At 38.3% G+C, this 25,288-nt stretch overlaps 1 protein-coding gene across 4 annotated transcripts in view; it reads right to left on the bottom strand.

Moving 5' to 3' along the window:
* Nucleotides 1-21,023, bottom strand: part of STAM2 (signal transducing adaptor molecule 2) — a 37,788-nt gene extending 16,765 nt beyond the window's left edge. For 2 of the 4 annotated variants that reach the window (XM_006091277.3, XM_006091278.3), the window contains exons 1-7: nucleotides 20,843-21,023; nucleotides 7,171-7,255; nucleotides 6,155-6,230; nucleotides 5,949-6,047; nucleotides 4,936-5,082; nucleotides 3,984-4,053; nucleotides 3,218-3,404 (exon numbers count right to left, since the gene is read on the bottom strand). In XM_006091277.3, coding sequence (XP_006091339.1) covers nucleotides 3,218-3,404; nucleotides 3,984-4,053; nucleotides 4,936-5,082; nucleotides 5,949-6,047; nucleotides 6,155-6,230; nucleotides 7,171-7,255; nucleotides 20,843-20,882 — 704 coding nt within the window. In that variant the 5' untranslated portion in view covers nucleotides 20,883-21,023. Of the gene's footprint in view, nucleotides 1-3,217; nucleotides 3,405-3,983; nucleotides 4,054-4,935; nucleotides 5,083-5,948; nucleotides 6,048-6,154; nucleotides 6,231-7,170; nucleotides 7,256-11,002; nucleotides 11,022-20,842 lie in introns of those variants that run through there. The other 2 variants (XM_023756119.1, XM_023756120.1) reach the window with 2 other exon arrangements.
* Nucleotides 21,024-25,288: the final 4,265 nt, after the last annotated feature.

The raw sequence follows: 25,288 nt of genomic DNA, 5'->3' as shown, positions 1-25,288 counted from the left end.
CTGAGGTAAACAAAGTCATTTTGTCTCATTTTGGGGCTCAAAATAAACCTAAACCTAGCCTCTCTTTTAAGATACTGACTTCCTAACTAAAACAATTTACTTGCTATAGCTTATTAATATGCCTTGATACCTGGCAGGGAAAAGACCCTCTCATACCTTTTACGACAATGGCTGAAGATAAATGAAGCCTTTTATGGATATGATAATGTGAGAAAAGTGCTATTTCTGCAACAAACATACAAATAGTAAACCTGGAAACTTAGTAATCATGTGGGGGTCTTTTCTTAAAATTACCTATTTTACTTTTGAATTTGGGAACAATCTTTCTAAACTTTGGACTCCCTTGCAAACCTTCCTTGCAAGTAAAGTTCCTTTTCTTTTCTAAATGTGCTTGCTTCCTTTGACAGGGCTTTCCAGGCAGAGAGAACCAAATGTACAATGCCACAAAAGTCTAATCACAACATGGCATTTTTGGAACTGCAAGAATTCCACTTATTTGAAATGGTATATACAGAACAAACAAGGAGTGGTGAGATAAAGCTAAAAATGGAAAAAGTAAAAAGCCTTTTGGTACACTGTTAATAAGAAATTATGCCTTTTCTATCAGTTCTATGTTTCTTCAATTGAAGTCCAAGAATGCTGTATTTTCAAGAGACTTTTTCAAGTTCTATATGTGAAATTCTTTATTTTATGCTTTCATTTCCACAGCAATATAAATACAATGAATACAGTCATATTCTGAATCATCTGGAATCTAGATTCTAGATGACCTGATTTTAACCTAAGACTGCTACTTAACTTCAGTTTGCCTTTGTTTAAAATCTTGCAGTGATAACCAATCACCCAGAATGACAACATTTAACCTATACATGCTGATAAGTATGTCTATGGCAATTTTAAGACTGGAAAATTCTGTCTTCAAAACAAGGGCAATCAACTTACACATTCCATCACATTCATGTTGAATTCTCTTAGCAGTTACAAAGAAAAAAAAAAAGTTCTTTTTTGTAGTGTTAAGTCTCAACTGAAAATCGTTTTGTAAGAGTCTAAATAATTTAATGAATTTGTGCTTTAATTAGACATCAGTAAAAATAACATGTGCAGCACAATAACATAACCCTTTACTCAGTGCAAGCTTGTAGACTATAATAGGTATATAATGCCACACAAACACCAAAGAATGTCAAGAGACAGAATATTTATGAAGGACTCACACAGTTACAAAAGAAAAACTCAGAGATTCGGTTAACACAGCACAGGGTAATACAGACATTCTGGAGATAGCGATGAAGTACCTGTGCTTTACCTACCTTGTGAGCCAGCAATTTATTTTAGAAAAATTTTTATTACATAAAAGTAATGCTCAAAATTTGAATCAGAGTAAAAACTACTCCTTTTTAGATTTGTTTTTATTTATTTTATGTCTTTAATTTTATAATTATACGAGAGGCCTGGTGCACGAATTCATGCACCAGTGGGGTCCCTCGGCCTGGCCTGCGGGATCGGGCCGAAACTGGTTCTCAACATCCCCTGAGAGGTCCCAGATTGTGAGAAGGCGCAGGCCAGGCCGAGGGACCCCAACAGTGCACGATTGGGGCCGGGGAGGGACACGGGAGGTTGGCCAGCCGGGGAGGGACTGCGGGAGAACTCCAGGGCGTGTCCAGCCCGACTCGCTCAGACCCCAGCAGGAAGCTCACCTACTGGTCAGAGTGTCTTCCCCCTGGTGGTCAGTGCACGTCATAGCTACTGATCAGCCAGTCAACTGTCTGCTCCCTGGTGGTCAGTGCATGTCATAGCGAGTGATTGAGCAGCCTTAGCATATCATTAGCATATTATGCTTTGATTGGTTGAACGGCCGACTGGACGATCGGACACTTAGCATATTAGGCTTTTATTATATAGGGTAAGAGTTTCAGAAGTGTAAACCTAGGTTCTTTTGTAAATATTCTCACTAAAACAACACTCAGAAGCCTGACCTTTCGGACTGTCACCATTCAGAGCCCACACTATCTCTTCACCTTCACATCTATTTACTCTCCTTCAGGGATCATGTGCTCAATTCCAAAGGGTTATTTTTAAAAAAAGGAAAAAACTTCTGCGAACACAGTGTTATCTTGACTGCCTGAGACCTTTGTTTTCCTATTCTCAGTTATTGCAATTTTTTTCTGTCCTTTCAAAATCAAAGTTCATCTGAAATGGACTCTGGATAAGCCTTCTTTCCCAGATGCTTGCACCACATGCAAATCTGTTCTCTTCTGGACCCCAACACTGCCTCTTTTATGGCATTCACATAGAATTCCATACAATTACATGCATAGCAATTTTATTTATTTAGGTTTTTAAATGTTTTTTGTTTATGCCCGGCTGGCATGGCTCAGTGGTTGAGCATTGACCTATGAACCAGGAGGTCATTGTTCAATTCTGGCTCAGGGCACATGCCCGGGTTTCGGGTTTGGTCCCCAGTGTGGAGTGTGCAGGAGACAGCCAATCAATGATTCTCACTCATCGCTGAGAATCTCTCTCTCTCTCCTTCTCCCTTCCTTTCTGAAATCAAGAAAAATATAAAATAAAATAAAATATTTTTTATTTATTCTAGAGGGAGAGGGATAGAAACATAGAGAGAAACATTTATCAGCTGCCTCCTACAAGCCCTCTAATGTGGACTGGGCCACAACCCGGGCATGTGCCCTGACCGGGAATAGAACCTGTGACCTTTTGGTTCATGGGTCAACTCTCAACCACTGACCCACACCAGCCAGACCTGTATAGTAATTTTAACTCCCTTACTTTATTCTAGGTTTTAGAAGATAGAACTGTGTCCTCATTTTAAGAATTAGGGAGGAGCCGAGCATAGCTTTTGGTTGCTTTGACCAAAGATAATATAGCTATATGTCTTCCTAAAGTTGACTTGCCAGTAATTTTTGTATACAAAATCCCCAATGTAAATGCATTTAGATAACTGAATATTTATGTTTCCCAACTGTGATACTCACTTAATACATCTTTTATGTAAGATATAAAGTAAAATCAAATTTAACAAAACAAGAAAATCATATTATCTCGTCTAACTTTTGTAAGTTTTATTTTAGGAAAAACAATTAAGATATGAACAGGTCCTATGATATACTGAAGTAAAAAAGCTGAGTATCCAGGGTTCTAAAGTAAAGATATGATCCTGAACTTCAAAATATTCCAGAAATAATGACTGAAAACATACCTGTCATCCAAAACAATAATAATTTCACCATGTTTAAAGGTGAGTTCATTGTCCTCAACGGCTTCAAAATCATATAAAGCTCTCACTTTCCTTGCAACTTTATTATTTAACTGAACTTCTGCAGATGGATATAAGGATTTTGTTTCCGTGTGCTGCTGCTTCTGCTCTTGCAATGATAATTCAATAGCTAGTTTGAAAAATTAAAATGCAAAAGAAAGGTAGCCAGAATTAGTTCTGATTTTTCAAAATTTAAAAAGAAATATTAGATAATGTAATATTTAGTAAGAATAAAGCAAGTCAGTATTTTGTTTAATTAAACACTAAGCAGTTAACTTTCTTGAGGGGCAGAGAATCATGACATTTTCTAAAATAAGGTTTTTGCTCATTCCTGATTATAACAGTCTGTCATATACAGCAGCTATTATTTTTATAGCGAACAGATTGTGACATTATAAAATGGGTAGCTTTCCATATAGGACAAGCCGTGAACATATATTTCTGTGCTTGACTCATAACTTTGGCATTAAAGAAAAGGTGAAATGTAAGCTCTCCAAAGGTAGGACATTAAATACATATTACTGACAAAGATAATGAATTAATCTTATCACATCAATTATTTTCCTTACTTTTCAGACTCTATTAGTGTCTAGCTTTGAAAATACTAAAATACTAAAACTATACCCAGTTTTATTATAATATTTATTTCAATAAATTGTTTTGGCCAGGTTGTTTCCAGTAATACCAAATTACACGTTTGATGACTTACCTTTAGCTATGTCTTCATCTTCTTTGTTTTTGTTCGATGACGTACCATTCTTGGCAGCAGTCGAGACAGTCTGTAAATGTACAACTAAAATAAACACAACTATCCTTTCAAAGAAAACACAAGCTCTATAATTACTCACACATGCTAATTTAAAATAAAACTGATATTAACTAATGAGTTTCATTTAAAAGTGAAGTTCTTTATGATAACTTTAAGTAGTTGTTTTCAAATACTAAAATAAAAGATCAGAATTTTCATGAAAACATTATAAACTCAAAAAGGACACAACTGGCTTATACCCCACATAAGTCTTAGTAGCTGACACAGAACTTGGCATACAGAAAGCGCATGAATAATAATCTTTCCCGATTGCACTTCCTGATCTAAATAATCCAAGGTCCCTTACTCAGTGAGAGGTGCTGTATCACTACAGGCGGAGAGCTACAAGGGAAGTGGCAGCAAGAAGCCATGCAAACTACTGAGGAGGAGGAATGACAAAGACAAGGAGTACAGTTCTAGGAATGCTTGCTAAGCCCCCTTTTACTACTCATTGTGCAGCTCTTCAGGCATAGCAGAGGACTAAAGAAGGTCATGCTTAAACTTAAAGGTATGGAAGACAGATATGTCCAGGATTCTGAATCATCAACCAGTTTGTTAACACAGATTTTTTTAAGAATGACATGCAGAAAGGACAGAGCAGGAAAATGCTTGCTTTTTTTTACTTATAAGACTTCTGTCCTAAAAATGTACCTTGAATCCTTAGACCTGGTCAGCTATAAAGATTCTTTTTGTCTCTTTAGTCTATAGTCTAATATATCTATATTCCTCTTCTTAGTCTCTTTCCCTATCCCATATCATAGCATGATTAAAACAGACCTTGCCCAGATTTTACATAAAATACATACCCTCAAAATAGTATAGGGTCAACCATGGGTTTGAATGAAACTCTTACCTGAGAACCTGTTGGAGGAAAAGTAATTCCTTCTTCTTTCATAGATTTAATAGTTGCAGATATCAGACTAAACTGAGGGTCCTTTTGAAATTCTTCTGACCACTCCACCATTAAAGATTTCAATTTTTCACATACTTTAGGATGAGCCTTTAAAAAAAGGTAAAGAAAAAACAATTGTGGTTAAAATTAGTACGTGAATTATTTAACAACAAAGAGAATTATCACCAAAATTTTCTTTGCTTGAACATCAACAAAAGGCCAACAATCCCTAGCCTGGATGAGTACTTGATAAGTGCCTATTTACATTTTAAGATACAGTTATTTCTTGAGAAATTACCCTTTTTGAACATCAATTTCTAAGCCTTACTGTAATGACAACAAATCTTTTATATTCAGAGATCACTTTTCCTATGTTTTCTTAACATTAAGATTTTTATGTCAACCAAACAAAAATCTGGTGCTTCAAGAGTTTCCATTTCAAAGAAATCAGTAACACCCACCCTGTAGTGAAGACCCCCTCCATCCTGCTCTAAACTAAAAGCCCCCTTTGCTCTCCATCTCTAATGGGAATCAGTACAGAACAGTGGTTCATCTGGACTCTGGTAACAGAAACCTGAACCTGAACCTCAGCTATGCTACTTACTAGCTGGCATGACTTTGGACAAGTTACTTAACTTCTAACCCTCAGTTTCTGCATCTATGAAATAAGAATGACAAGAGAAGCTAACTCCTAAGTGTTGTCAACACGTTAAACAAGAGTATATGTAAAATGCTTATAGCAGCGGCTGCCAACTAACCATCAGTGAAGACCAGCTACTATCATTAGCATTATGCTTTGAGAAAGAAAACAGTTTTTGGTGCTACAAGTGAAAACATCAAATTTTAGAACAGTATTTCATTACAAATTTATCTAAAATTGATTTTATTTATAATACTTTATTAATGCTCATATAGTTAAAATGACATAGAGTACATACATATTTTAATAACTTAAATATCTTTTAAAAATTTACCTTATTTTTTATCACAGCACGTACTTCTGTTGCAAAATCACGGGAACATACTTCTAAATGAAATATTTTTCCACAGTTTGCTACACAAGCCTCAAGAAGCTGTAATTAAAATAAAAATCAATATAAATATGTTGAGATAGTATCTTAACTTAATAAAATAAATATACATTTAAAATTTTGATAAAATAATAACGACTTTTACTTACAGTTAATGCCTGCAGAGCAACATGAGGAACCTTATGATTTACCCTTTTCATTATGGCTTTTAGGCAATCTTTTGCTCTAAGAAAAAAATGAAGAAGGTTAAGTATTTATTCAGAATTTCAAATCAAACATTAAAAATATGAGGTATACTACTACCAAAAAACTTTAAATTTAAAAATAAAATCCTGCAAACTTTACTTCATTACAGGAATAAATCTATAAAACGACTCTACACAATCTTTTGTTCATAAACCTGTAGAAGTTAAAAAAAAAAAAAAGCTTGTTGCAAAAGTTACATATTCCAAAACCAAGAGCCAAATCATTTCAAAAAAGGTCCGTCAACACAAGAGAACTATTATCATATAAAAATATATTTTCATTTGTTTAAGACAGACTTAGCTTTCAGACAGCAAATTCTTATTTTCAAAAAAGTGAGCAAGATAAACAGTCTTTAAGGTTTCAGTGTAAACATGCATGAATGCACCCTGAAAAACTGTAATGTTAAAACATGCTTTCATCAGTCTTCTAAACTTCTAAAGTATAATCAATTCATCTTAATTGCTACATCTCCCCAAAAGTACCCTTTTTTATATTCACTTTTTTCATTATGATGTTATTTACCTATTCATTACTGAAAGATTTTTCAGCATATTACCTATTACATTTATCTACTTCATTATTAAAAGACTCCCATACATGTCTAAGTTACAAGAGAAATTCCTGAACAACTAGTCAATACATTGTTAATATGTCTCTACTGTGCCACTGGATTTGTGTATTTTAATTTATCTCTACTGGATTTATGTATTTTAATTTATCTCAGGTTTTCAGTTGAATTCTTTTCCATTTGTTCTTTAAGGATAAGGTCTATCCCATAAATCCTGCCACCATGATCACTTTATTTTTATTCCCCCCAAAATAAATAGTAAAACCCCATTTTCTTTTCTAAGTTACACCAAGAAAAGAGACACAGGTTACTAAGACCCTAGACATTTACTGAGCATGGTGGGCATCTTACCCATTAGGAGTGCTTCCAACTTTGTCACATATGTCCATAATAAGACTCCAATCTTCCGTAGTGTTGTACTCATTTGTGGCTTTTTCTATAAGATATCAGCACACACAAAAATTAGGACATATCTTATCTAACATAAAATACTAAGAAAGGCATAGAATAAGCCCTGCCTTTGCTTTTGCTAAATATAAAAGAACTATGAAAAAAACTTCAGAAGATATGGTATTTTTACTAATTTTAATTTTAAATTATATCACTCAATAAATTAAATGTTGTAAGGTGCACCAATGAAGTGTCTTCTAAATATCTATATATAAAAAGCTAAGTGACCATCCGACTGTCCGACCAGCCAGTACCTATGATGCGCACTGACCACCAGGAGGCAGATGCTCAACACAGGAGCTGCTGAGCTGTGGTGACTTGGCAGCTGCAGTTCTCGATATGTCAGAGAATCGGTTTTAGCCCAATCCCCATAGGCCAGGCTGAGGGACTTCACTTGCCAGAGGGACCCCCGCTCACTCCGCAGACACCCTTCGAGCCAAGGTGCCACCCCAAGAATTCTAATTAATTTCCTTTCAATGTGCATGAATCCGTGCACCAGGCCACTAGTAGTTAATAATAATAAATAACATTTACATGAACTTTTTAAAACAGCTTTACTGAAATATAATTCACATTCTAATAAAATTTGCCCATGTAAAGTGTGAATAAATTTATATTCACAATTTGATGTTTTTAATATAATTAGAGACTTGTGAAACTATCACCGCTATCTAATTTTAGAACATTTTCATTACCCTAAAAAGAAGTCCATACCCATTGGCAGTCACAGTATAGTCTCGCCCCATCCTCTCCACCCCAGACCACTAATCTACTTTGTATCTCCATAGGTTCCTATTCTGGATTTTTCATATAAATAAAATCATGCAGCATACGGTCTTTCCTGACTGCCTTCTTTTAGTTAGCACAATGTTTTTAAGATTCACCCATGTTGAAGAATGTATCAGTACTTCACTTCGTTTTATTGCTGAATATTATTCCATTGTATAGATAATACCTTATTTTATTTCACCACCAGTTGATGAACATTCCGGTATTTTTTTTTAACTTCTTGGTTAATATAAATAAGGCAATGCTGCTATGAATGCTTGTGTACAAATTTTTGTGTGGATGCATGCTTTTACATCTCTTTGGTATATACCTAGGAGAATTGCTGAATCTCACAGTAACTCTATTTAATTTTATTAGGATGTGGCAGTTTTTCAAAGCATCTGTACCATTTTATGTTCCCACTAGCAATATGTGAATGTTTCATATATAGTTTTAAAACACTCCAAAAATATACTATATTGCCCTCGCTGGTGTGGCTGAGTTGGTTGAGTGTCATCCCATGCATCAAAAGGTTGCCAACTTCATGCTCATCTTTTCCCTTTGCTTATGGTGGAGTTTTATTTGTGCTGAACAGATCTATCATTCTTTTCTTTTAATAGTATCTTTCACCAGTGTTTTCAACTACCTGAAGATTAAATATTTACCTATATCAGTGGTTCTCAACCTTCTGGCCCTTTAAATACAGTTCCTCATGTTGTGACCCAACCATAAAATTATTTTCGTTGCTACTTCATAACTGTCATGTTGCTACTGTTATGAATCGTAATGTAAATATCTGATATGCAGGATGGTCTTAGGTGACCCCTGTGAAAGGGTCATTCGACCGCCAAAGGGGTCACGACCCACAGGTTCAGAACCGCTGACCTATATTCTCTTGTGTATATATACTGTTTCTCTTTTATGGGTAAATCTTTAGTCTACTCAGAAATTTCATTTAGCACATGGTGTGATAGGCACGGATAGAAAATTATTCTTACACAATATCTGCAGTAGATCCAACATCTAAGAATCTATCCTTTCCTCTTTGATCTGAGAAACCAGAATCAATTATCAAATCTTGACACAATTTTGGCCATGTGAAACACAATTAAATGTGAAACCTATGCAATACCCTCCAAAACCCTTCTAATAATTTCAAAAATATCTAAACAGAATATTTTTATTTCACTAATTATTTAGAAAATTAAAAGCCCTGATTTGAATACCCTATCCAGCAGAGTATTACTCTCTACACATGTAGGGCTCATGATTACTCTTTGTGAAAAGTATAAAATCTGAAGATTTTATAATAGCCTGCCAAAAAGAATTCCATTTTTCAAGTGAACAAAATAGCAGTTAAGTTATGTACTTAGGAGCATTTTAAACTCCTGGAAAAATTTTAAATATTATAATTAAGGAAACATTCTTTTATAGCATGTCATTTTGCCCAGTGTTGGAGCCATAGCTCACATTATCCTATGTCAAATGCATAGAAAGTAAGAGAGTTAAATGAGCTCTCCCGGGGCCTACCTGCTAAATTTCCAGGGTTTCGTGGGTGTAAGCCATAACATTTCATCACCAGGTTTTGATTACTACCTATAGAGAGCTTCATCTACCCAGTGAAACATTTCAGAAAGACTCTAACAATATCAAAAGAAACAGTCCATAAATAAGGCTCCCCTTCCACAGAGCCCATTATGTTCAACATATAGCTTTAAAAAGAATTCAAGTCTACTCATAAAACTTTTAATAAAATAGGCTCTATCAGTAATAAAAAAAATTAACTATATAAAATAAGAATGCCCACAAGAGATCTTTAAAGCTCCTCCAACTATGTTTGGAAATAAGAACTCATGACTGATCTGCTTCCAACCATGACAAAATATCTGGTACCAGATTTGCTATTCTACCAAAAACAAGTATAAAAAAGGCCAAAATATATGAGGCAACTGTGTTCAGAAAATGAATAACAGTCAGGGCAGGTCTGAGATCTTTCAGAGAAAGGTAATATGAAATGAACCTCACAATGGCCCCAGATTTCTGCCTGGGAAGACTTTCCTGTCCCAACATAAGGAAAACCAGCCCTAGTAGAGCAACTCAGAGACAGAGACCAGATTTCTGAACACATGCTTCTTGTTAATCAACACCTCTCCCAGCGCAAGCGCGGAGCCCCGCGCGCGCACACACACACACACACACACACACACACACACGATGAGACTCAAGATGAAGTGTAACAGAGATCACCTACTATGGGGCTGAAAGGTAGTGCAATGCTGGAGTTTTTGGAATTTCTGCCTGTTATGAACTGAATGTCTGTGTCCCCACAAAATCCATCTGTAATTACCTGCCAGTGTAGCAGTATTTGGAGACTGGGCCTCTAGCAAAGTGATTAAGGTAAAATGAGATCATAAGAATGGGGCCCTAATCCAGCAGGATTAAGTGTCCTTAGAAGAGATACTAGAAAGCTCTCTCTCTCTCCTCACACACAGAAAGAGATCATGTGAGCACACAGTGAGATGGCGGACATCTGCATCCCAAGGGGAGAGTCCTCACTAGACACCAACCCTCTTGGGACTTTGATCTTGGACTTCCAGTCTCCAGAACTGTGAGAAAATACATTTTGGTTGTTTAAGTCACCTAATATATGGTATTAAGTTATGGCAGGCCAAACAGACTAACACTCCAGCCAACTAGAGTAGAGAGAACATTTCCGACATTCAGTTGAAACCCCCAACACACCACATTTTAGGAGTAAAGGTCCCTAGAATTTAGTTCAATATCAAAATAGGTCTGCCTCACAAAGAAAACAAAGCCTGACAAAAACCTAAAAGATCCTCCAATTATATAACTACCTTACAGAACAAAACTCAACACTTTTTAAAGGAAGACAACATAATCTAGCCACTTCCTTACAAAGAAATAACTACAATGACCAGTATAAAGTAAAAAAAATTGCCCTAACCGGTTTGGCTCAGTGGATAGAGCGTCGGCCTGTGGACTGAAGGGTCCCAGATTCGATTCAGGTCAAGGGCATGTACCTTGGTTGTGGGCATATCCCCAGTAGGAGGTGTGCAGGAGGCAGCTGATCGATGTGTCTCTCTCATCGATGTTTCTGACTCTCTATCCCTCTCTCTTCCTCTCTGTAAAAAATCAATAAAATACATTTTTAAAAAAAGTAATCAAATTTGAAGAACAGAGAAATAAAGATTAAGAAACTGAACAGAGTTTCAGTTTATTTGTTTTTTAAAACTTTCTCTAACAAAATACTGCAAATTAAATAGTTTAAAATACCACCTGTTACTAATTCATAATTCTGTAGTTCAAAATCTAAGCAGGCTTGCCTAGGTTCCATGCTCAAGGTATTCAAGGCTTGTTGTTGGGAGATTGATGTTATTTAACTAAAACATGGTAACTAAATTCATGCACATTGGAACTATGTAAAGTGAGTAAACTAAGGCAGAGTTTAAATCTTTTTTCAAATGTACATGGAACTACCAAAAACTAGAAATAATTTAGGATAATATACACAATATATTCTCTGAGTACAATATGTTTTTATCAGATCAAATGTAAAACCCAATCACATGGAAATTAATCATGTAACCAAGACTATGATAGGAAGGCTGGGTGAAAAAGGTGAAGGGATTGAGCCAAAAAAAACCCACAAAGATTATAATAGAAGCCAACATAAAATTTTATTATAATTAGGATACAACACATTAATACCTTGAGGGAAAATTATTTTTAATGTGTTAATAAGAAAACAATTATTTTTATACCTTAAAATTATCGAATAGAAAAAAACTGGCAAAAGAATTTCTTTAGAGCAGAAATAAACTAGGAAATGGAAAGCAAGTAAATGAGTAGAATTCATTTTGGTATTACATGGAAACCACAGCTGCCAGTTTCTACTAAAGATATAAAAATGTTCTTTCTTTGGACCAATTCATTATAAACTGAAAAATTATTTGAAAAATGTAAGAGCTTGCGAGTTGTCAGTTATCAAAAAAAAATCAGTAATGAACAATTTTTAATTTTATATGCTATCATTTAAAAATTATCTATATACTAGGTGTACTGGTTAATAATGTGGATTTTTTTCAATAGCTGGAGTTACACATATGTTGATATATATGCAATTTGATATGTATGCTATTTTGTTGTATTGACAACAAGCTTCAAACCTTATGTCAAATTTTCTGAAGGTGTTAACATCATAGGTATTTTTACGCTTAAAAATGTCTAATTTTGTGCCAAAAAAAAAGAGCATATGCAGGAAGTTTTAATTCATTTATTTTGAAGTGCTGCTGAAAGTTATCGTATACTTCAGGAAGCTTATGGTGAACATGCTCCATCTCAATATACTTGTGAATGCTGGTTTAAACGCTTTAAAAGTGATGATTTCTATGTGAAAGACAAAGAACGTCCAGGTCAATTTGAACCACGCTTTGGTGGTAAAACGACCAGAATGGACCAAAAGACATGGCAAAGTAATTTTGCTTCAGATAACGCACCATCACACTTCAAAACCAGTTAAAGACACGTTAAAAGATCTTGCCTGGGAAGTATTAACCCACCCACCATATTCACCAGACCTTGCTCCTTCAGATTACCACTTGTTCCAATCGATGGCACACACACTTTCTGAGCAGCACTTCAAAACGTAAGAAAAAAGTGGAAAATTGGGTCTCTGAATGGTTTGCCTCAAAACAAGAAAAGTTCTATTGGGACAGTATCCACAAATTACCTGAAAGGTGGGGGAAATGTGTAGCTAGCGATGGACATTACTTTGAATAAAGCACTTTTGGTGTTTCTCTTGAAATTATCGTGTTTTCTTTGATTACAAAATCCGCATTATTAACCGGTACACCTAGTATATATAAAAGCCAAGCGACCGAAATAACTGGAACGACTGGTCGCTATGACACGCACTGCGGCAGGGCCAGCCGGCCAAACTCCTGCAGCCCCAATTGGGGTGGGCAGGCTGGACCCCACCCATGCACAAATTCGTGCACCGGGCCTCTAGTACTAAATAATAGGGGTATTGTATATAACAAAATTTTTAAATCCTTCATCATTTCCCTTCATGCTTTCAAAAGAGACCTACTAAGTATATCTTCTGAGGTTCATTAAAAGTCAGTCAGAACTGTAGCTACTTCCCAGGACCTTCAATTTTCGACATTCCTTAACTAGAGGAGACTAAAGAAAGTCATCTTTGAATGGAACAGTAATAGCTGTCACAAATAGGTCTCAATAGTAAAATATGTTAGAGGTGTTGTGTCATAGGAACAGAGGGGTGCTTGTCCCTTAAGCATAGACAGTTACAGATCCATTAAGAAAATAACGTAAGAATAGTCTAGAAGATGGAAGCAATATTTATTACTACACAAGAAGAATTGAAGATGCCAATAGGCTAGGGTGAAGTTCAGTCCTATAAAGGAAACATATGTTTGGGCAATACCAAAATTTCTCAGGTTTCTAGGAACAATATTCTCACCAATGTTACGGACTATTTGAAATAGGAAAAAGACTGAAAGCAAATACACTTTAAAATTTTGTTAATAAATGAAAACGTAAAAAACCCCCCACCCAAAGGTAGGGGAGGGAGAAGGTTAGATTTGAATATACATGGCAACCAAAAAGGGGAACAAAATACAGAAGAAAAAGAAATGATATACTTTAAGTTTTGTTTTGCTATCTGGGTGATAGATGGATAGAACTATCAGCTGTCAAATGACCAGTGTTTGATATTCCACATGACATACTTATAAATAAAATGTACTCTTTTAACATTAAGAACATCTCTGAGGTCCTTTCATTTAAACAAACAAAGGCAGTACAAAGACACATCCATGTAAGTACACTGCTATAGTATTACTATATTGTACATTCACTTGTAGAAAATCATCCTCTCTCCCACTTACCTGACTTTCAAACAATAATCTAAGTAAGCTTACTAGTAGAATTAAAGAAGAAAAATGTGTATTTTAAGTGTCAACATGATCAGTTCATAAGAAACAAAAGTATAAATTACAATGTCTTTTCTTTTAAATCCTAAAAGAGCCTAAAATAAATTCCCTTTTATGATTTGACCAAATGATCAAAAAACAAAGGCCCAAAACAGGTAAGATTATCAAAGTGAAGAAAAACAAGACTGGGGACTTGCTCTACCACCTATAAAGGTCACTGAGATTAGACTGTGGTATTGGTGCGTGATAGCTAAAGAGAACAGTGTGAAACAGAAAGCACAGACACAGGCCTCGTGAAAGGAAATGTACTGTATGAAGGAGAGGGTTCTCCAAAATAGTGGGGAAAGGATAGACAATTCAGTAAATGGTGATTAAACAAATTGATTATTGTCTATTGTCAATTGACTATCCATTAATCCTTCCTTGGAACTTACACTAAGATTGAGTCTAGGTGCATTAAAGACCTGTGAAAATCAAAACTTTAATAAAACTTTCAGAAGAAAATATGACAAAAATCCTTATAAACTCAGGGTACAGAAAGCTTTCTTAAACAAGAAATATAAAATCAAGGGCGAAGCCTTGGCCAGAATAGCTCAGTTGGTTAGAGCATTGACCCAATACACCAAAGTTGCGGGTTCGATCTCTGATCAGGGTACATATAAGAATCAACCAGTGAATGCATAAATAAGTGGAACAACAAATCGATGTACTGGTATTTCTCTCTCTCTTGCTCCCTCCCTCTCTTCCTCTCTCTAAAATCAATCAATCAATCAATACATTCTTTTTAAAGCAGGGAAAAAAATAATATAACTAAATTAAAACTTAAATTTTCTTAACAATAAAAGACATCCGAAGCATGGGGGGAGGGGAGGATGGGGGTTAATGGGGGGTAATGAGGACACATTTGTAATTCCTTAACTAATAAACAATTTAAAGATTTAAAAAAAAAAAGACATCCGAAACAAGTACAAAGAAGCAACAAACTGGGATCTATATTTGCAATTCTCATAACCAATAAAAGGTTAGTAGAGAATTATATGGAACCCTAAAAAAAAAAAAAAATTCTACAGAATAAGTAAAAGTAATGAGAAGGCAATTTATAAAAATACAAATGGAATGACCAAGAAATATATGATGTTCAACTTCGTTAGCAGTGAAGTTAAAATAAAATGAAAACAATGCCCTATTTCACATCCATCAAACTGGCATAAATTTAAAATCTGACAATACCCAGTGTTAATGAGAATGTGGAACAATAGGGACTCATTCCACCACTCTTGGGAGTAAAATCTCCCACAAACACTTAGATGGGTAATTCTGCTATCTAATATTTTGCAACTCTGCACTATCCACACTTTTAAAAGGAATTCCTCTTCAAGATACAATCCCTGGAGAATCTCTCAGTCATGTGAATAAGAAAATCATGGATAAGAACTTTTACTGCAATGTTGTCTGTAATAACAAAAAACTGGGGGGAAAAACTTCATGTCCATTAATGGGAGACTGAATAAAAAATGTGGTATAAGCATACAGTGGAATACCACATAGCTCTTAAAATTAATGAACTAAAGCTAGGAATATCACAAAAAAATGCTGGATGACAAGCTGCAAATGAAATGCACAGAATGATACTTTTTATGAAGTTTAAAAACAGGCAAAGCAATACATGTAGTATACAGGTATGCACAGTACATACAGCTGACCCTTGAACAACATGGGTTTGAATTGCATGGCCCCACTTATATGCAAATTGTTTTCCAAAGACAATTTGAAAAAATTTTCTGATGAACCAGAGCCTAAAACAGATGACATAAACTTATGATGTTGATAATCCAATACAATACTGTAAATGTATTTTCTCCTTTGATTTTCTTTTTTAAAAATATATTTTGAGGTAGAGAGGTTGTTAGTAGTTAAGTTTTAGGGGAGTCATATGAAGATTTTTTTACTGTGCAGTGGGTTGGTTTCCCTAACCCCCATGTTGTTCAAGAGTTATTTTATAATATAACTGTATATTATAATATAACTGTATATTATAATATAACTGTATATTATAAAGCTAGAGTTTATAGCTTTTTGTAGAGTGTTTAACTCTGAGAAGGGAAGCAAAAGAATAGGATAGAACCTCACTGTGTTCAAGAATTGGCATAAGTACATAGATGTTATAAATTTGAACATATTTGTATTATTGAAGTACAATCAATATCTACTTTTATATTAGGGTTTCTTGTAAATATAAAATTCCCAAGCTAACTCATTTTCAAGTTCTAATATAACACAAGCCAAAGACACAACAATACACGCATTCAAATTTCACTTTTGAGATAAAAGTTCACACTTAAATCCACTGTCAGAATTTTATAGAGGTAGAATTTGAGGTCAGCTTTGTGGGACACAAGTAGGTGTATCTTTAAGGAAGGAGATACCAAGGTTGTTTAAAAAAAAAAGCAAAAGCCTATTAGTGAATAGTAAATGGCAGAGGCAGAACCTTGCAAGAAAGATTGCCTAGACTAAGGAGAAAAAGATAAGCAAATAGAACTGGAGTTAGGGAGCAGAACAGACAAGTCACGAGTCAGGAACCAATGCAGTGAGACTGGAAAAATTAGTACAGAATATAAGGAAATGGCATTCCTTTTAACACTAACCACTATATCGTCCTACTGTGGCTCTGTCCGCATGTTTCATTTTTCCCTTAAAATCTTTTAAGATGGCTGCACCAACCAAAAACCCTATATTCCCTTTAAGATGCTGGACTGGAGTGTGTGTATATTTTTGTTTTTGCCTCAGCACAGCTTCAAAGGAATTTTATTAAAACAAAAAATAAATCCAGATTTGAATAAATCCAACAAATATTTAAAGAGCTCTCATGCTACCATTCCTAGCATACCAATCAGGATTTGTATATTCTGACTCTGAAAAAAAACGGGAACTTCCTGGCCTTTGGCCTGCTTCCATTTGACAAGTCATATTCTATCATCAACTTATGACTCACTACAGCTCTTCCTCTGAATCTGAGAAAAGGGTTTCTTCATGACATGAATGATGTCAGAAAGACTGCTCACCCTCTGGTGAGACTCAATACGAATCAAAGAAACGTAGTTTCATCTTTAAAGGTCCTTAATTACAAAATGACCATACCATAAGGTAAGGTTACTTCTTGTAGGTAGAAATACTGTCAGAAAAGGGGGAGTGGGAGGAGAGGACAGTGTCAATACCTTTACAAACAAAAAGTCTGCCTGGAGGTCTTAGTCTTCTCTTCAGAGAAGATGACTGCTTTAAGTAAAGGGAAGTATGTAAACAAAGCATGTCATGTTATCTCTAGTACTATGATAATCACACTACATGACAACTGCCTTTCTATGTGTATATGTGTCCTCCATTAGACTGAGTTTCCTGAAGGCAGTAATCCAGTCTGTCTATTAAATTTTTGTGTCCCCAGAACTTAATACAATGTCTGACATACAGTAATCATTCAATACATGTTTATTGAATGAAAGGTGAACAAAGATATGACCAAAAAAAAAGAAAAAATGGCCGAAGCCGGTTTGGCTCAGTGGATAGAGCGTCGGCCTGCGGACTGAAGGGTCCCAGGTTCGATTCCGGTCAAGGGCATGTACCTGGGTTGCGGGCACATCCCCAGTGGGAGATGTGCAGGAGGCAGCTGATCGATGTTTCTCTCTCATCGATGTTTCTGGCTCTCTATCTCTCTCCCTTCCTCTCTGTAAAAAATCAATAAAATATATAAAAAAAAAAAAAGAAAGAAAAAATGGTAAAAATCTGACTGAATCAAAGAGAGTAAGTGAAAAAGACAATGCATTATGGCAAAGAAACATTCCTGTAGACATCTCAAGTTAAATAATGACTTGCTTGTATCGCTTACCCAGTGGTTCTCAACCTTCTGGTCCTTTAAATACAGTTCCTCATGTTGTGACCCAACCATAAAATTATTTTCGTTGCTACTTCATAACTGTAATGTTGCTACTGTTATGAATCGTAATGTAAATATCTGATATGCAGGATGGTCTTAGGCGACCCCTGTGAAAGGGTCGTTCAACCGCCAAAGGGTTCGCGACCCACAGGTTGAGAACCGCTGGAGAAGTTACAGCTGGATCTCAATTAAATTTGCTCCTTCACCTTTAAAGTCTTTTGGATACTGACAATCAAACTTGAGTTAATAAATAAGTACTTAAGGTTTGGTTAATGGCAATGCCCATGAAATAATCTATACAGAGCTGTATTTTTATGTCTGCAAAGCAGTGTCTCTTACTACATTGGTACTAAACTGTGAAAACAACTCAACCCACTTCTAGAAGTTTTCAATCAGAAAACAGTGGGCTTCCAGAAAAGATTTCCCTTGAAGAAAGAGTTCCACAGTTTTAAAATTTGAAAATCATTTGTCTTATTCTAGTTTGCCCATTCTGTTTTATTTCACTAGGACACAATGAAAGTCTTCACACCAGCAATCTATATATATATATAAAAAGCTAAGTGTCCATCCAACCGGTAGCTATGATGCACACTGACCACCAGGGGGCAGACAGTCAACGCAGGAGCTGCCATGATGCACACTGGCCATTTACAGACCTGGCGCTGACAAACCAATACTCAGCTTCCTCCAAGTGGGACACAGGTCCCGCCACCACCCCAGATTCACCCCACCAAATCGCAGCCAACGCTGCCAAGACCCCATGGCGCAAAATGCAGCCCACAGCCCAGCCCGAAACAGTTGCTGTGGCGCCAGATAATGACATCACATAGCAATGCCCGGCTTCCTCTCCCTAGTGACTAGCCTCCTGGGAATTTCTTCAGCCCAGGAATATGACTTGCTTTATAGCCAGGTGGAAACATTTTACACTTTAACCAAATGTTTGTGAAATGTTTTCAAGTGCCTCATCTCATTTGATCCTCACAGAAGTCCTGGAGTAGGTAGATAGGAGACTCGGCAGAATCCTATTTTCTTTTCATTAGCTGGAAAATGGAGATTTAGAAAGTTTAGAAATTTGACCCGACTGAAAAGAAGTAAGAAATGGTGGAACTTGAAAATGACTTCAGGTTTTCTCACTGCGCAGAATATAGTCAAACACTGCTACAGTTAAATATTTTACCCTTTGTTCTCCCTGCATGATCTACAATAATAATCTGCTTCGTGTTAATATTTATTGCTGTGTTGCTGACAATTACCTGAAAGAGAAGTTGGGGTGCCTCACTGGGCTGGAAAAAGTTTAGCTAAATCAGAATGCAGGTCTAATTAAGCAAGTTTATTCTATATCTAAAAAAGGCTAAGTTGACTCATGCATGCGCAATACATATAAAGCTCTCGCTGGCACCAATCGCACATGTCAATCTGTCATTGTCGATTATGAATTTGGTTGACACTTCTATTATAGGGAAAGGGTGAATAGCGATATTAAAATATTTCTTCTAATTAATTTCCTTTCAATGTGCACGAATGCGTGCACCGGGCCACTAGCCACTAGTAAGCAACACGAGTCTCAGTGCACTAAAGGAAGACATCATTAGCAAAGGCTGCTTCCTAAACTTATGCCAGTCACGTGTATTAAACTACCAAGAAAATAAGTTGAATTAAATTATGGAAATACAGCCCTGACTGGTTTGGCTCAGTGGATAGAGCGTCGGCCTGCGGACTGAAGGGTCCCAGGTTCGATTCCAGTCAAGGGCATGTGCCTTCGTTGCAGGCACATCCCCAGCTGGAGGTGTACAGGAGGCAGCTGATCAATGTCTCTCATCGATGTTTCTAACTCTCTATCCCTCTCCCTTCCTCTCTGTAAAAAATCAATAAAATATATTTTTAAAAAATATGGAAATACATATTTGAAGACTATCTAGGATCAAGATATAAAAACGCTTAGCTCTTTGGGAATGGAAGTGACTTATAATGTACATTGCATTTGACTTTTGAACACACTTTTGGAATCACATTAATATATCAAAACAGGGCACTTTTTAGTGTCTTCACAGTAAGAAAATTGTAACTATGAAACAGGTGGCTCAGGGCTGTAATGTGAAGTATCTGTGTGATCCTGGTAATGTTTAGCCACTCGTTTTTCATTCCACCAAGTCCTAAAACTCTATCTAGGGTTCTGTTAACTAATCTTACTTAGCCTATTTGTTTTTACTTTGATTCTAGCGCCCCAAATAAAAAAAAATAAGTTCTCTTATCCCGTCCATCTTCTCACTTCATGGTCACTGAGACGAAAGCGCTCCTATAGCCCCAGACAACAAATGTTAGTTGTTCTGGGCGGTTCTGAAACCCTGAGGTTTTCCTTTTCATACCCCAAGACAACATTTCGTAGCACTTGCGCCCGCCAGGGACAGGGAGTAACACTGCCAAAGGCGGTAAACAAATGCTGAAGCCCCGCTCTCAGGGCCGGGGTGCATTTGTGTAGCAGCGAGGGAAATAGATTCTTCCCGCTGAATGGGGCAGGTCAAGGCCTCTAGTGCTGGGCTGCCCTGGACCGCGGGGTCTCCGCATCTGCATCGCCCCCTAAAAGGGCGAGGGGTGCTAACCGGCTCTACAGGGAGCAAGGGGTCTGCACCGTCAGCTCCCCGACTGCTCCCTCGGCCCCGCCGCCAGCAAGTCCCAGGTCCTTCTTCCCCATTCCTGCGCCTGGCGAGGGGAAAGGCCTCCCCCGGAGTCCCTAGCCTCTGGCGGGCGGGAAGCCCTCCCCCGGCCGCCAGCGATCGGGCGAAGAGACCCTCCGGGCGGCGACGCCCCCTTCTCTCCCTCGGCTTTGGCTTCCCAGTCCCCGGAGTCGCCACCGCCCACTTTCTACCGCGACTAACAGCAGCCCCGGCCCGGAACCAGCACTTACCCACGTCCTGCTCGAAGGGGTTGGCGGCGAACAGAGGCATCTCGCCCACACCCGCGCCCTGGTCGCTGCGGTCTGGCTGAGACGGGCAGCTGCTCGGGGCTAGAGGACCGGCGGCCGCAGCTTCCTAGACGGCTCCGCTCCGACCGACACCTCCTACTTCCGCCGTCGCACCTGCCTGAGTCCCGCCTGATCCGCCAGCTCCGGGTCCGGGCTCCGCCCCCGGTTCCGCCCCTGGGACGAGGTCCCGGCAGCCGTGAGCATCCTCTCAGCGGCCCTGTCGCCGCTGCCCGCCAGGAGGAGGAGGCAGCCCTGGTTACAGGCCCCCGTAGGCATCAGGCGTTCTCCGTGGACACCTTTCCATCGCTAGGACCCCGGCAAGCCACGGAGCGGGGTCCTTCGAGGGCCGGAAGTTGTCGCGCTTACTACTGGGCGACGCCAGAGGCCTGTAGCTACAGTGCTAGGGGCGTCGCTGCTGTAGGGGACGCGGTTGTGCGGGGTTTTCTGCGTGAGGCTGCGGGTTCAAACCGCTAAGTACTTGGTTCCTGAGCGGCAGCCTGGTTCCTGCAGGCAGCCGTGGACCCGCGGTTGCGGTAGCGTCACAGTCCTGTTGCCCTGGAAACTGATGGAGTCTTGGCATAGAGGCGGCTTTGAGAACGGACATCGGGTTTGGTTCTTCTCTTGGAGGGCTAATGGCGCTGCACTCTCCTGGTGCCTGAACCCCACCGGAATAACCACTCTGGAAATTACGTTGACTCTGGGGACTCCTAACTTTTTACTTCCATCGTGAAAAGGCGCCCAGAAAATACTGCTGGACTCTGGGAGTCCAGAGAGGAGCGAGGCACACCCCCTGCCCTCAGGTTGCTGACAGGAGCATAGACATGACAGTATATGACAGTCCTGATATACAGTAGCCCCCCTTATCCGAGGGGGATGCAGCCCCAGGCCCTGCCCCCCTTGGGTGCCTGAAACCTTGGGTATTACCTGTTTTTTCTATACATACATACCTAGGATAAAATTTAATGTATAAGTGAAGCACAATAAGAAATTATGAACAATAACTAATGAAATTGAAGTTATACTTTAATGAAAGTTGTGTGAATGACTCTGGGTCCATTATTAAGTAAAATAAGTGTTACATGAACACACGCACCGCAATAACACAAGTTGATCTAATTAGGGGGATATGCTGGACAAAGGGACGACTCAAGCCCCAACCAGCTGGAGCAGGATGGCTGGAGGTGTCATCATGCTACGCAGAATGGCTCGCAATGTAAACCTTGGGAGTTATTTCTGAAGTTTTCCATTTAATATTTTCGGACCATGGTTGACCACGAATAATTGCAACCATAGAAAGAAAAACCGCAGGTAAGGGTGGACTACTGCATAGTTGAGGTCACAAACTCAAATTCCCTTAGGATCCAGCCAGGATCTAAGTAAATGTAAAAGTGCAAGCACCCTCTCACCCAGATACTCCCTCTCCTTAACCCTGCTTTATTTTTCCATAGCATTTATCACTTCCTAAAATATAATTTACTTATTTTCTGTTTCTCCTCTTGTGAACATAAATTCTATGGTCGGTTTTGTTCATTGCTGTATCCCCAGCATCTAAAACAGTGTCGGGCAAGCAATAGGTGCTCAATAATACTTTCCAAATGTAGCCACGACCATCTAACCAAACAGCATGTCTCTGACAATGGTAACTACTAAGAAACTTTCGCCATTTATTGAAGTGTGGGCCCTACTAGAGTTTCCAATTTTAAAATGATTTTTAAGTGCTAAGAATTACTTCAACATTTTAATAATGGATCAAGCAAAACCATCTTACAACCTCTGGTACAAAGACTTGGTACGTAGAAGAGGAAATCCTGACACCTGGCATAGATCAGGGAAGTGGTTGCATTTTGTGCTATAAAGATAGGTGCACGTAGGAATCATTTGCAGGTGAAAGGAGCTGGTTTTAAAAATAGCATTGAAACCAGGATGTCAAAATATGTTTGGAGACTTTCTGGATGGATTTGACTAGGATTAAGGCTAGTGTTGGAATGGAAAACAAGGCTAGATCGAGATAAGAGGAGACAGATTGGGAAGAGCTTTAAGAGCAAGCTCATTGTTAACAAAAGTTTAGCATACAAGGCACTCGATAATCACTTAAAGATTTTGAGCAGCAGAATAGTTTTCTAAAAAGAGTTTCGAGATATTAATCTGACATCACTGTTATGATGTAGAGTCTACATTTTAGATGAAGAAGCAGACCCAGGCAGGACCGTTTAGGAGGCTGTTGCTTCACATGGAAGCCATGGAAGACGTCATGTAGAGGAGCTTGTATCGAGATAAGAGCAAAGGGGTGAGGATTAGTCTTTGGAAAACATTCACATTTTAAAGAGACTCCTTTTGCTCTGGTGTGCAAAGAAATGCAACTTTTACATTTTTCTGTTATACAACCTCTTTTGAGCCCCTGTCTCCTTGATAACAGAAAATAATCTTGTTAAATTCAGCTCATGTGTGCACACACACACACACACACACCAATTACACTGAAATACCACTTTTATGATTTTGTTCCCTTACTCAGGAACCTATTGGATTTTGCCTGCCATGAAAAGTTCGATCTGGGATGTTATTGTTTTGGTAAATAGCTCATTTTTCCCTGCCCAGTAACCTTGTTTCCCATGGCTTGAACCATCAGTTTTTGAAGTCAGGTGAAATTTCAAATCACAGCCCTGCCACTGACTATGTGACTTTGGGAAAATATTTAATAGGAACCTCAGTTTTCTTGCCTGTAAGCATATACTTTATAAATTTGCAATGCAGATTAAATAGGATCGTGGAAGCTTTTTATATAGTAAGTGCTCAATAGTGCTTATTATAGCACGAAAGAACTTTTTTGCAGTGATGGGTGTGTTTTACATTTGCACTACTAGCCACCTGTGGCTATTGGTCACTTGAAATCGGGCTGGTGAAAATAAAGAACTGAGCCCTGGCTAGTGTGGCTCAGTTGGAGCACCCTCCCGTGCACCAGAGGGTCTCTGGTTAGATTCCTGGTCAGGGCACATATCCTGGTCGTGGGTTCGATCCTGGTCAGCACCTCTGTCCTGGGGAGTGTACAGGAGGCAATGGTTCATGTTTCTCACATTGAAGTTTTCTCCCCCTTCTCTCCCTCCCTTCCCTTCCCCTGCCCCCCACCCCCCCCCCCGTCTCCTTCTCTCTCTCAAATCAACAAAAACATATCCTTGTGTGAGGATAAAAACATTTTTATAAAAGAAAATAACTGATTTTTAAATTTTATTTCATGTTAGGTAATTTAAACTAAGCCACATGTAGCTAGTGGCTAGCATATTGCCACCGCATTAGACAACATTGTAAAAATCAGTTGGAGGGGAAATAGAAGTGCCTTTTGTTTGTATTACTTGTGCCTTACAATATTTCTCTTTCCAAACATACATGCTTTCCTCTTCCACCTATCTTCGTCTTGTACTTTTTGTTTTTCACATCTGGAAATTTAAGATTCAATGCAACACCCATATTCTCCAATAGCATTCCTCAGTTGGTCCCAATCCACATCTTCCATGTCTCGGAACCTTTTATTGAACAGATGGTCAACATTGCACTACTTGGGATGTAACATTCCTCTGAGCTGGCTGTGTGATTGTTGTAACTCCCCAAGAGCACAGCATAAGGATCTGTGTGGTTTTTAAATTCTGTGCCTCTCCCAAGCATTTAGCCCAAGCATGTCAAACTCGCGGCCGGCGGGCCACATGCCTGACATGCTTGACTTAGACTATGACTTAGAATACTGTAAACACTACATTATGGACTGAAGATTTTTGTCCCCCCAAAATTCATATGCTGAAATATAACCCTCAATGTGATGATATTTGGAGGTGGAGCCACTGGGAGGTAATTATGTCATGAGAGTGGAGTCCTCATTAATGGGATTAGTGTCCATAAGAAGAGGCCAGAGTTAGCTCACTCTCTCTCTGCCACGTGAAGGTACAGGAAGCTGGTAGCCTGTAACCCAGAAGAGGATTTCACCAGACCTGACCATGTTGGCACTTTGATCTCAGACTTCCAGCCTCCAGAACAGTGAGACACAAATTTCTGTTGTTTATGACCATCCAGTCTATGGTACTTGGTTATAGCAATAGGAACCAGGACACACTGAATAATCCCATGTTGGATTGATTACGTGTCCTTTACCTCTCTGAGTCATTCCTCTGGCCTTCCAATCCCCACCCCCATTCTCCAATGCTGGCTGAAAAGAACAAAGTGCCCAAATAACCAATTAAATACTTATTACCTTTTCTACCTTTGTGTTACTTTATCTTCCCTACTCTTGCCCAATGAATAAAAGCATTTTTTAAGTACATCACACTTTTCATGTTTCATTTAGTAAACATTGGGTGCTTACTATTTACAAAATACTAGTAGTAGGGGCATGATTTGATG

Source organism: Myotis lucifugus, unplaced genomic scaffold (genome assembly GCF_000147115.1).
Source record: "Myotis lucifugus unplaced genomic scaffold, Myoluc2.0 scaffold_89, whole genome shotgun sequence".
In the NCBI taxonomy this organism is placed as follows: Eukaryota; Metazoa; Chordata; class Mammalia; order Chiroptera; family Vespertilionidae; genus Myotis; species Myotis lucifugus.
Note: the sequence above shows the minus strand (reverse complement) of the source record. Positions and strands in the feature narration are given on the sequence as shown.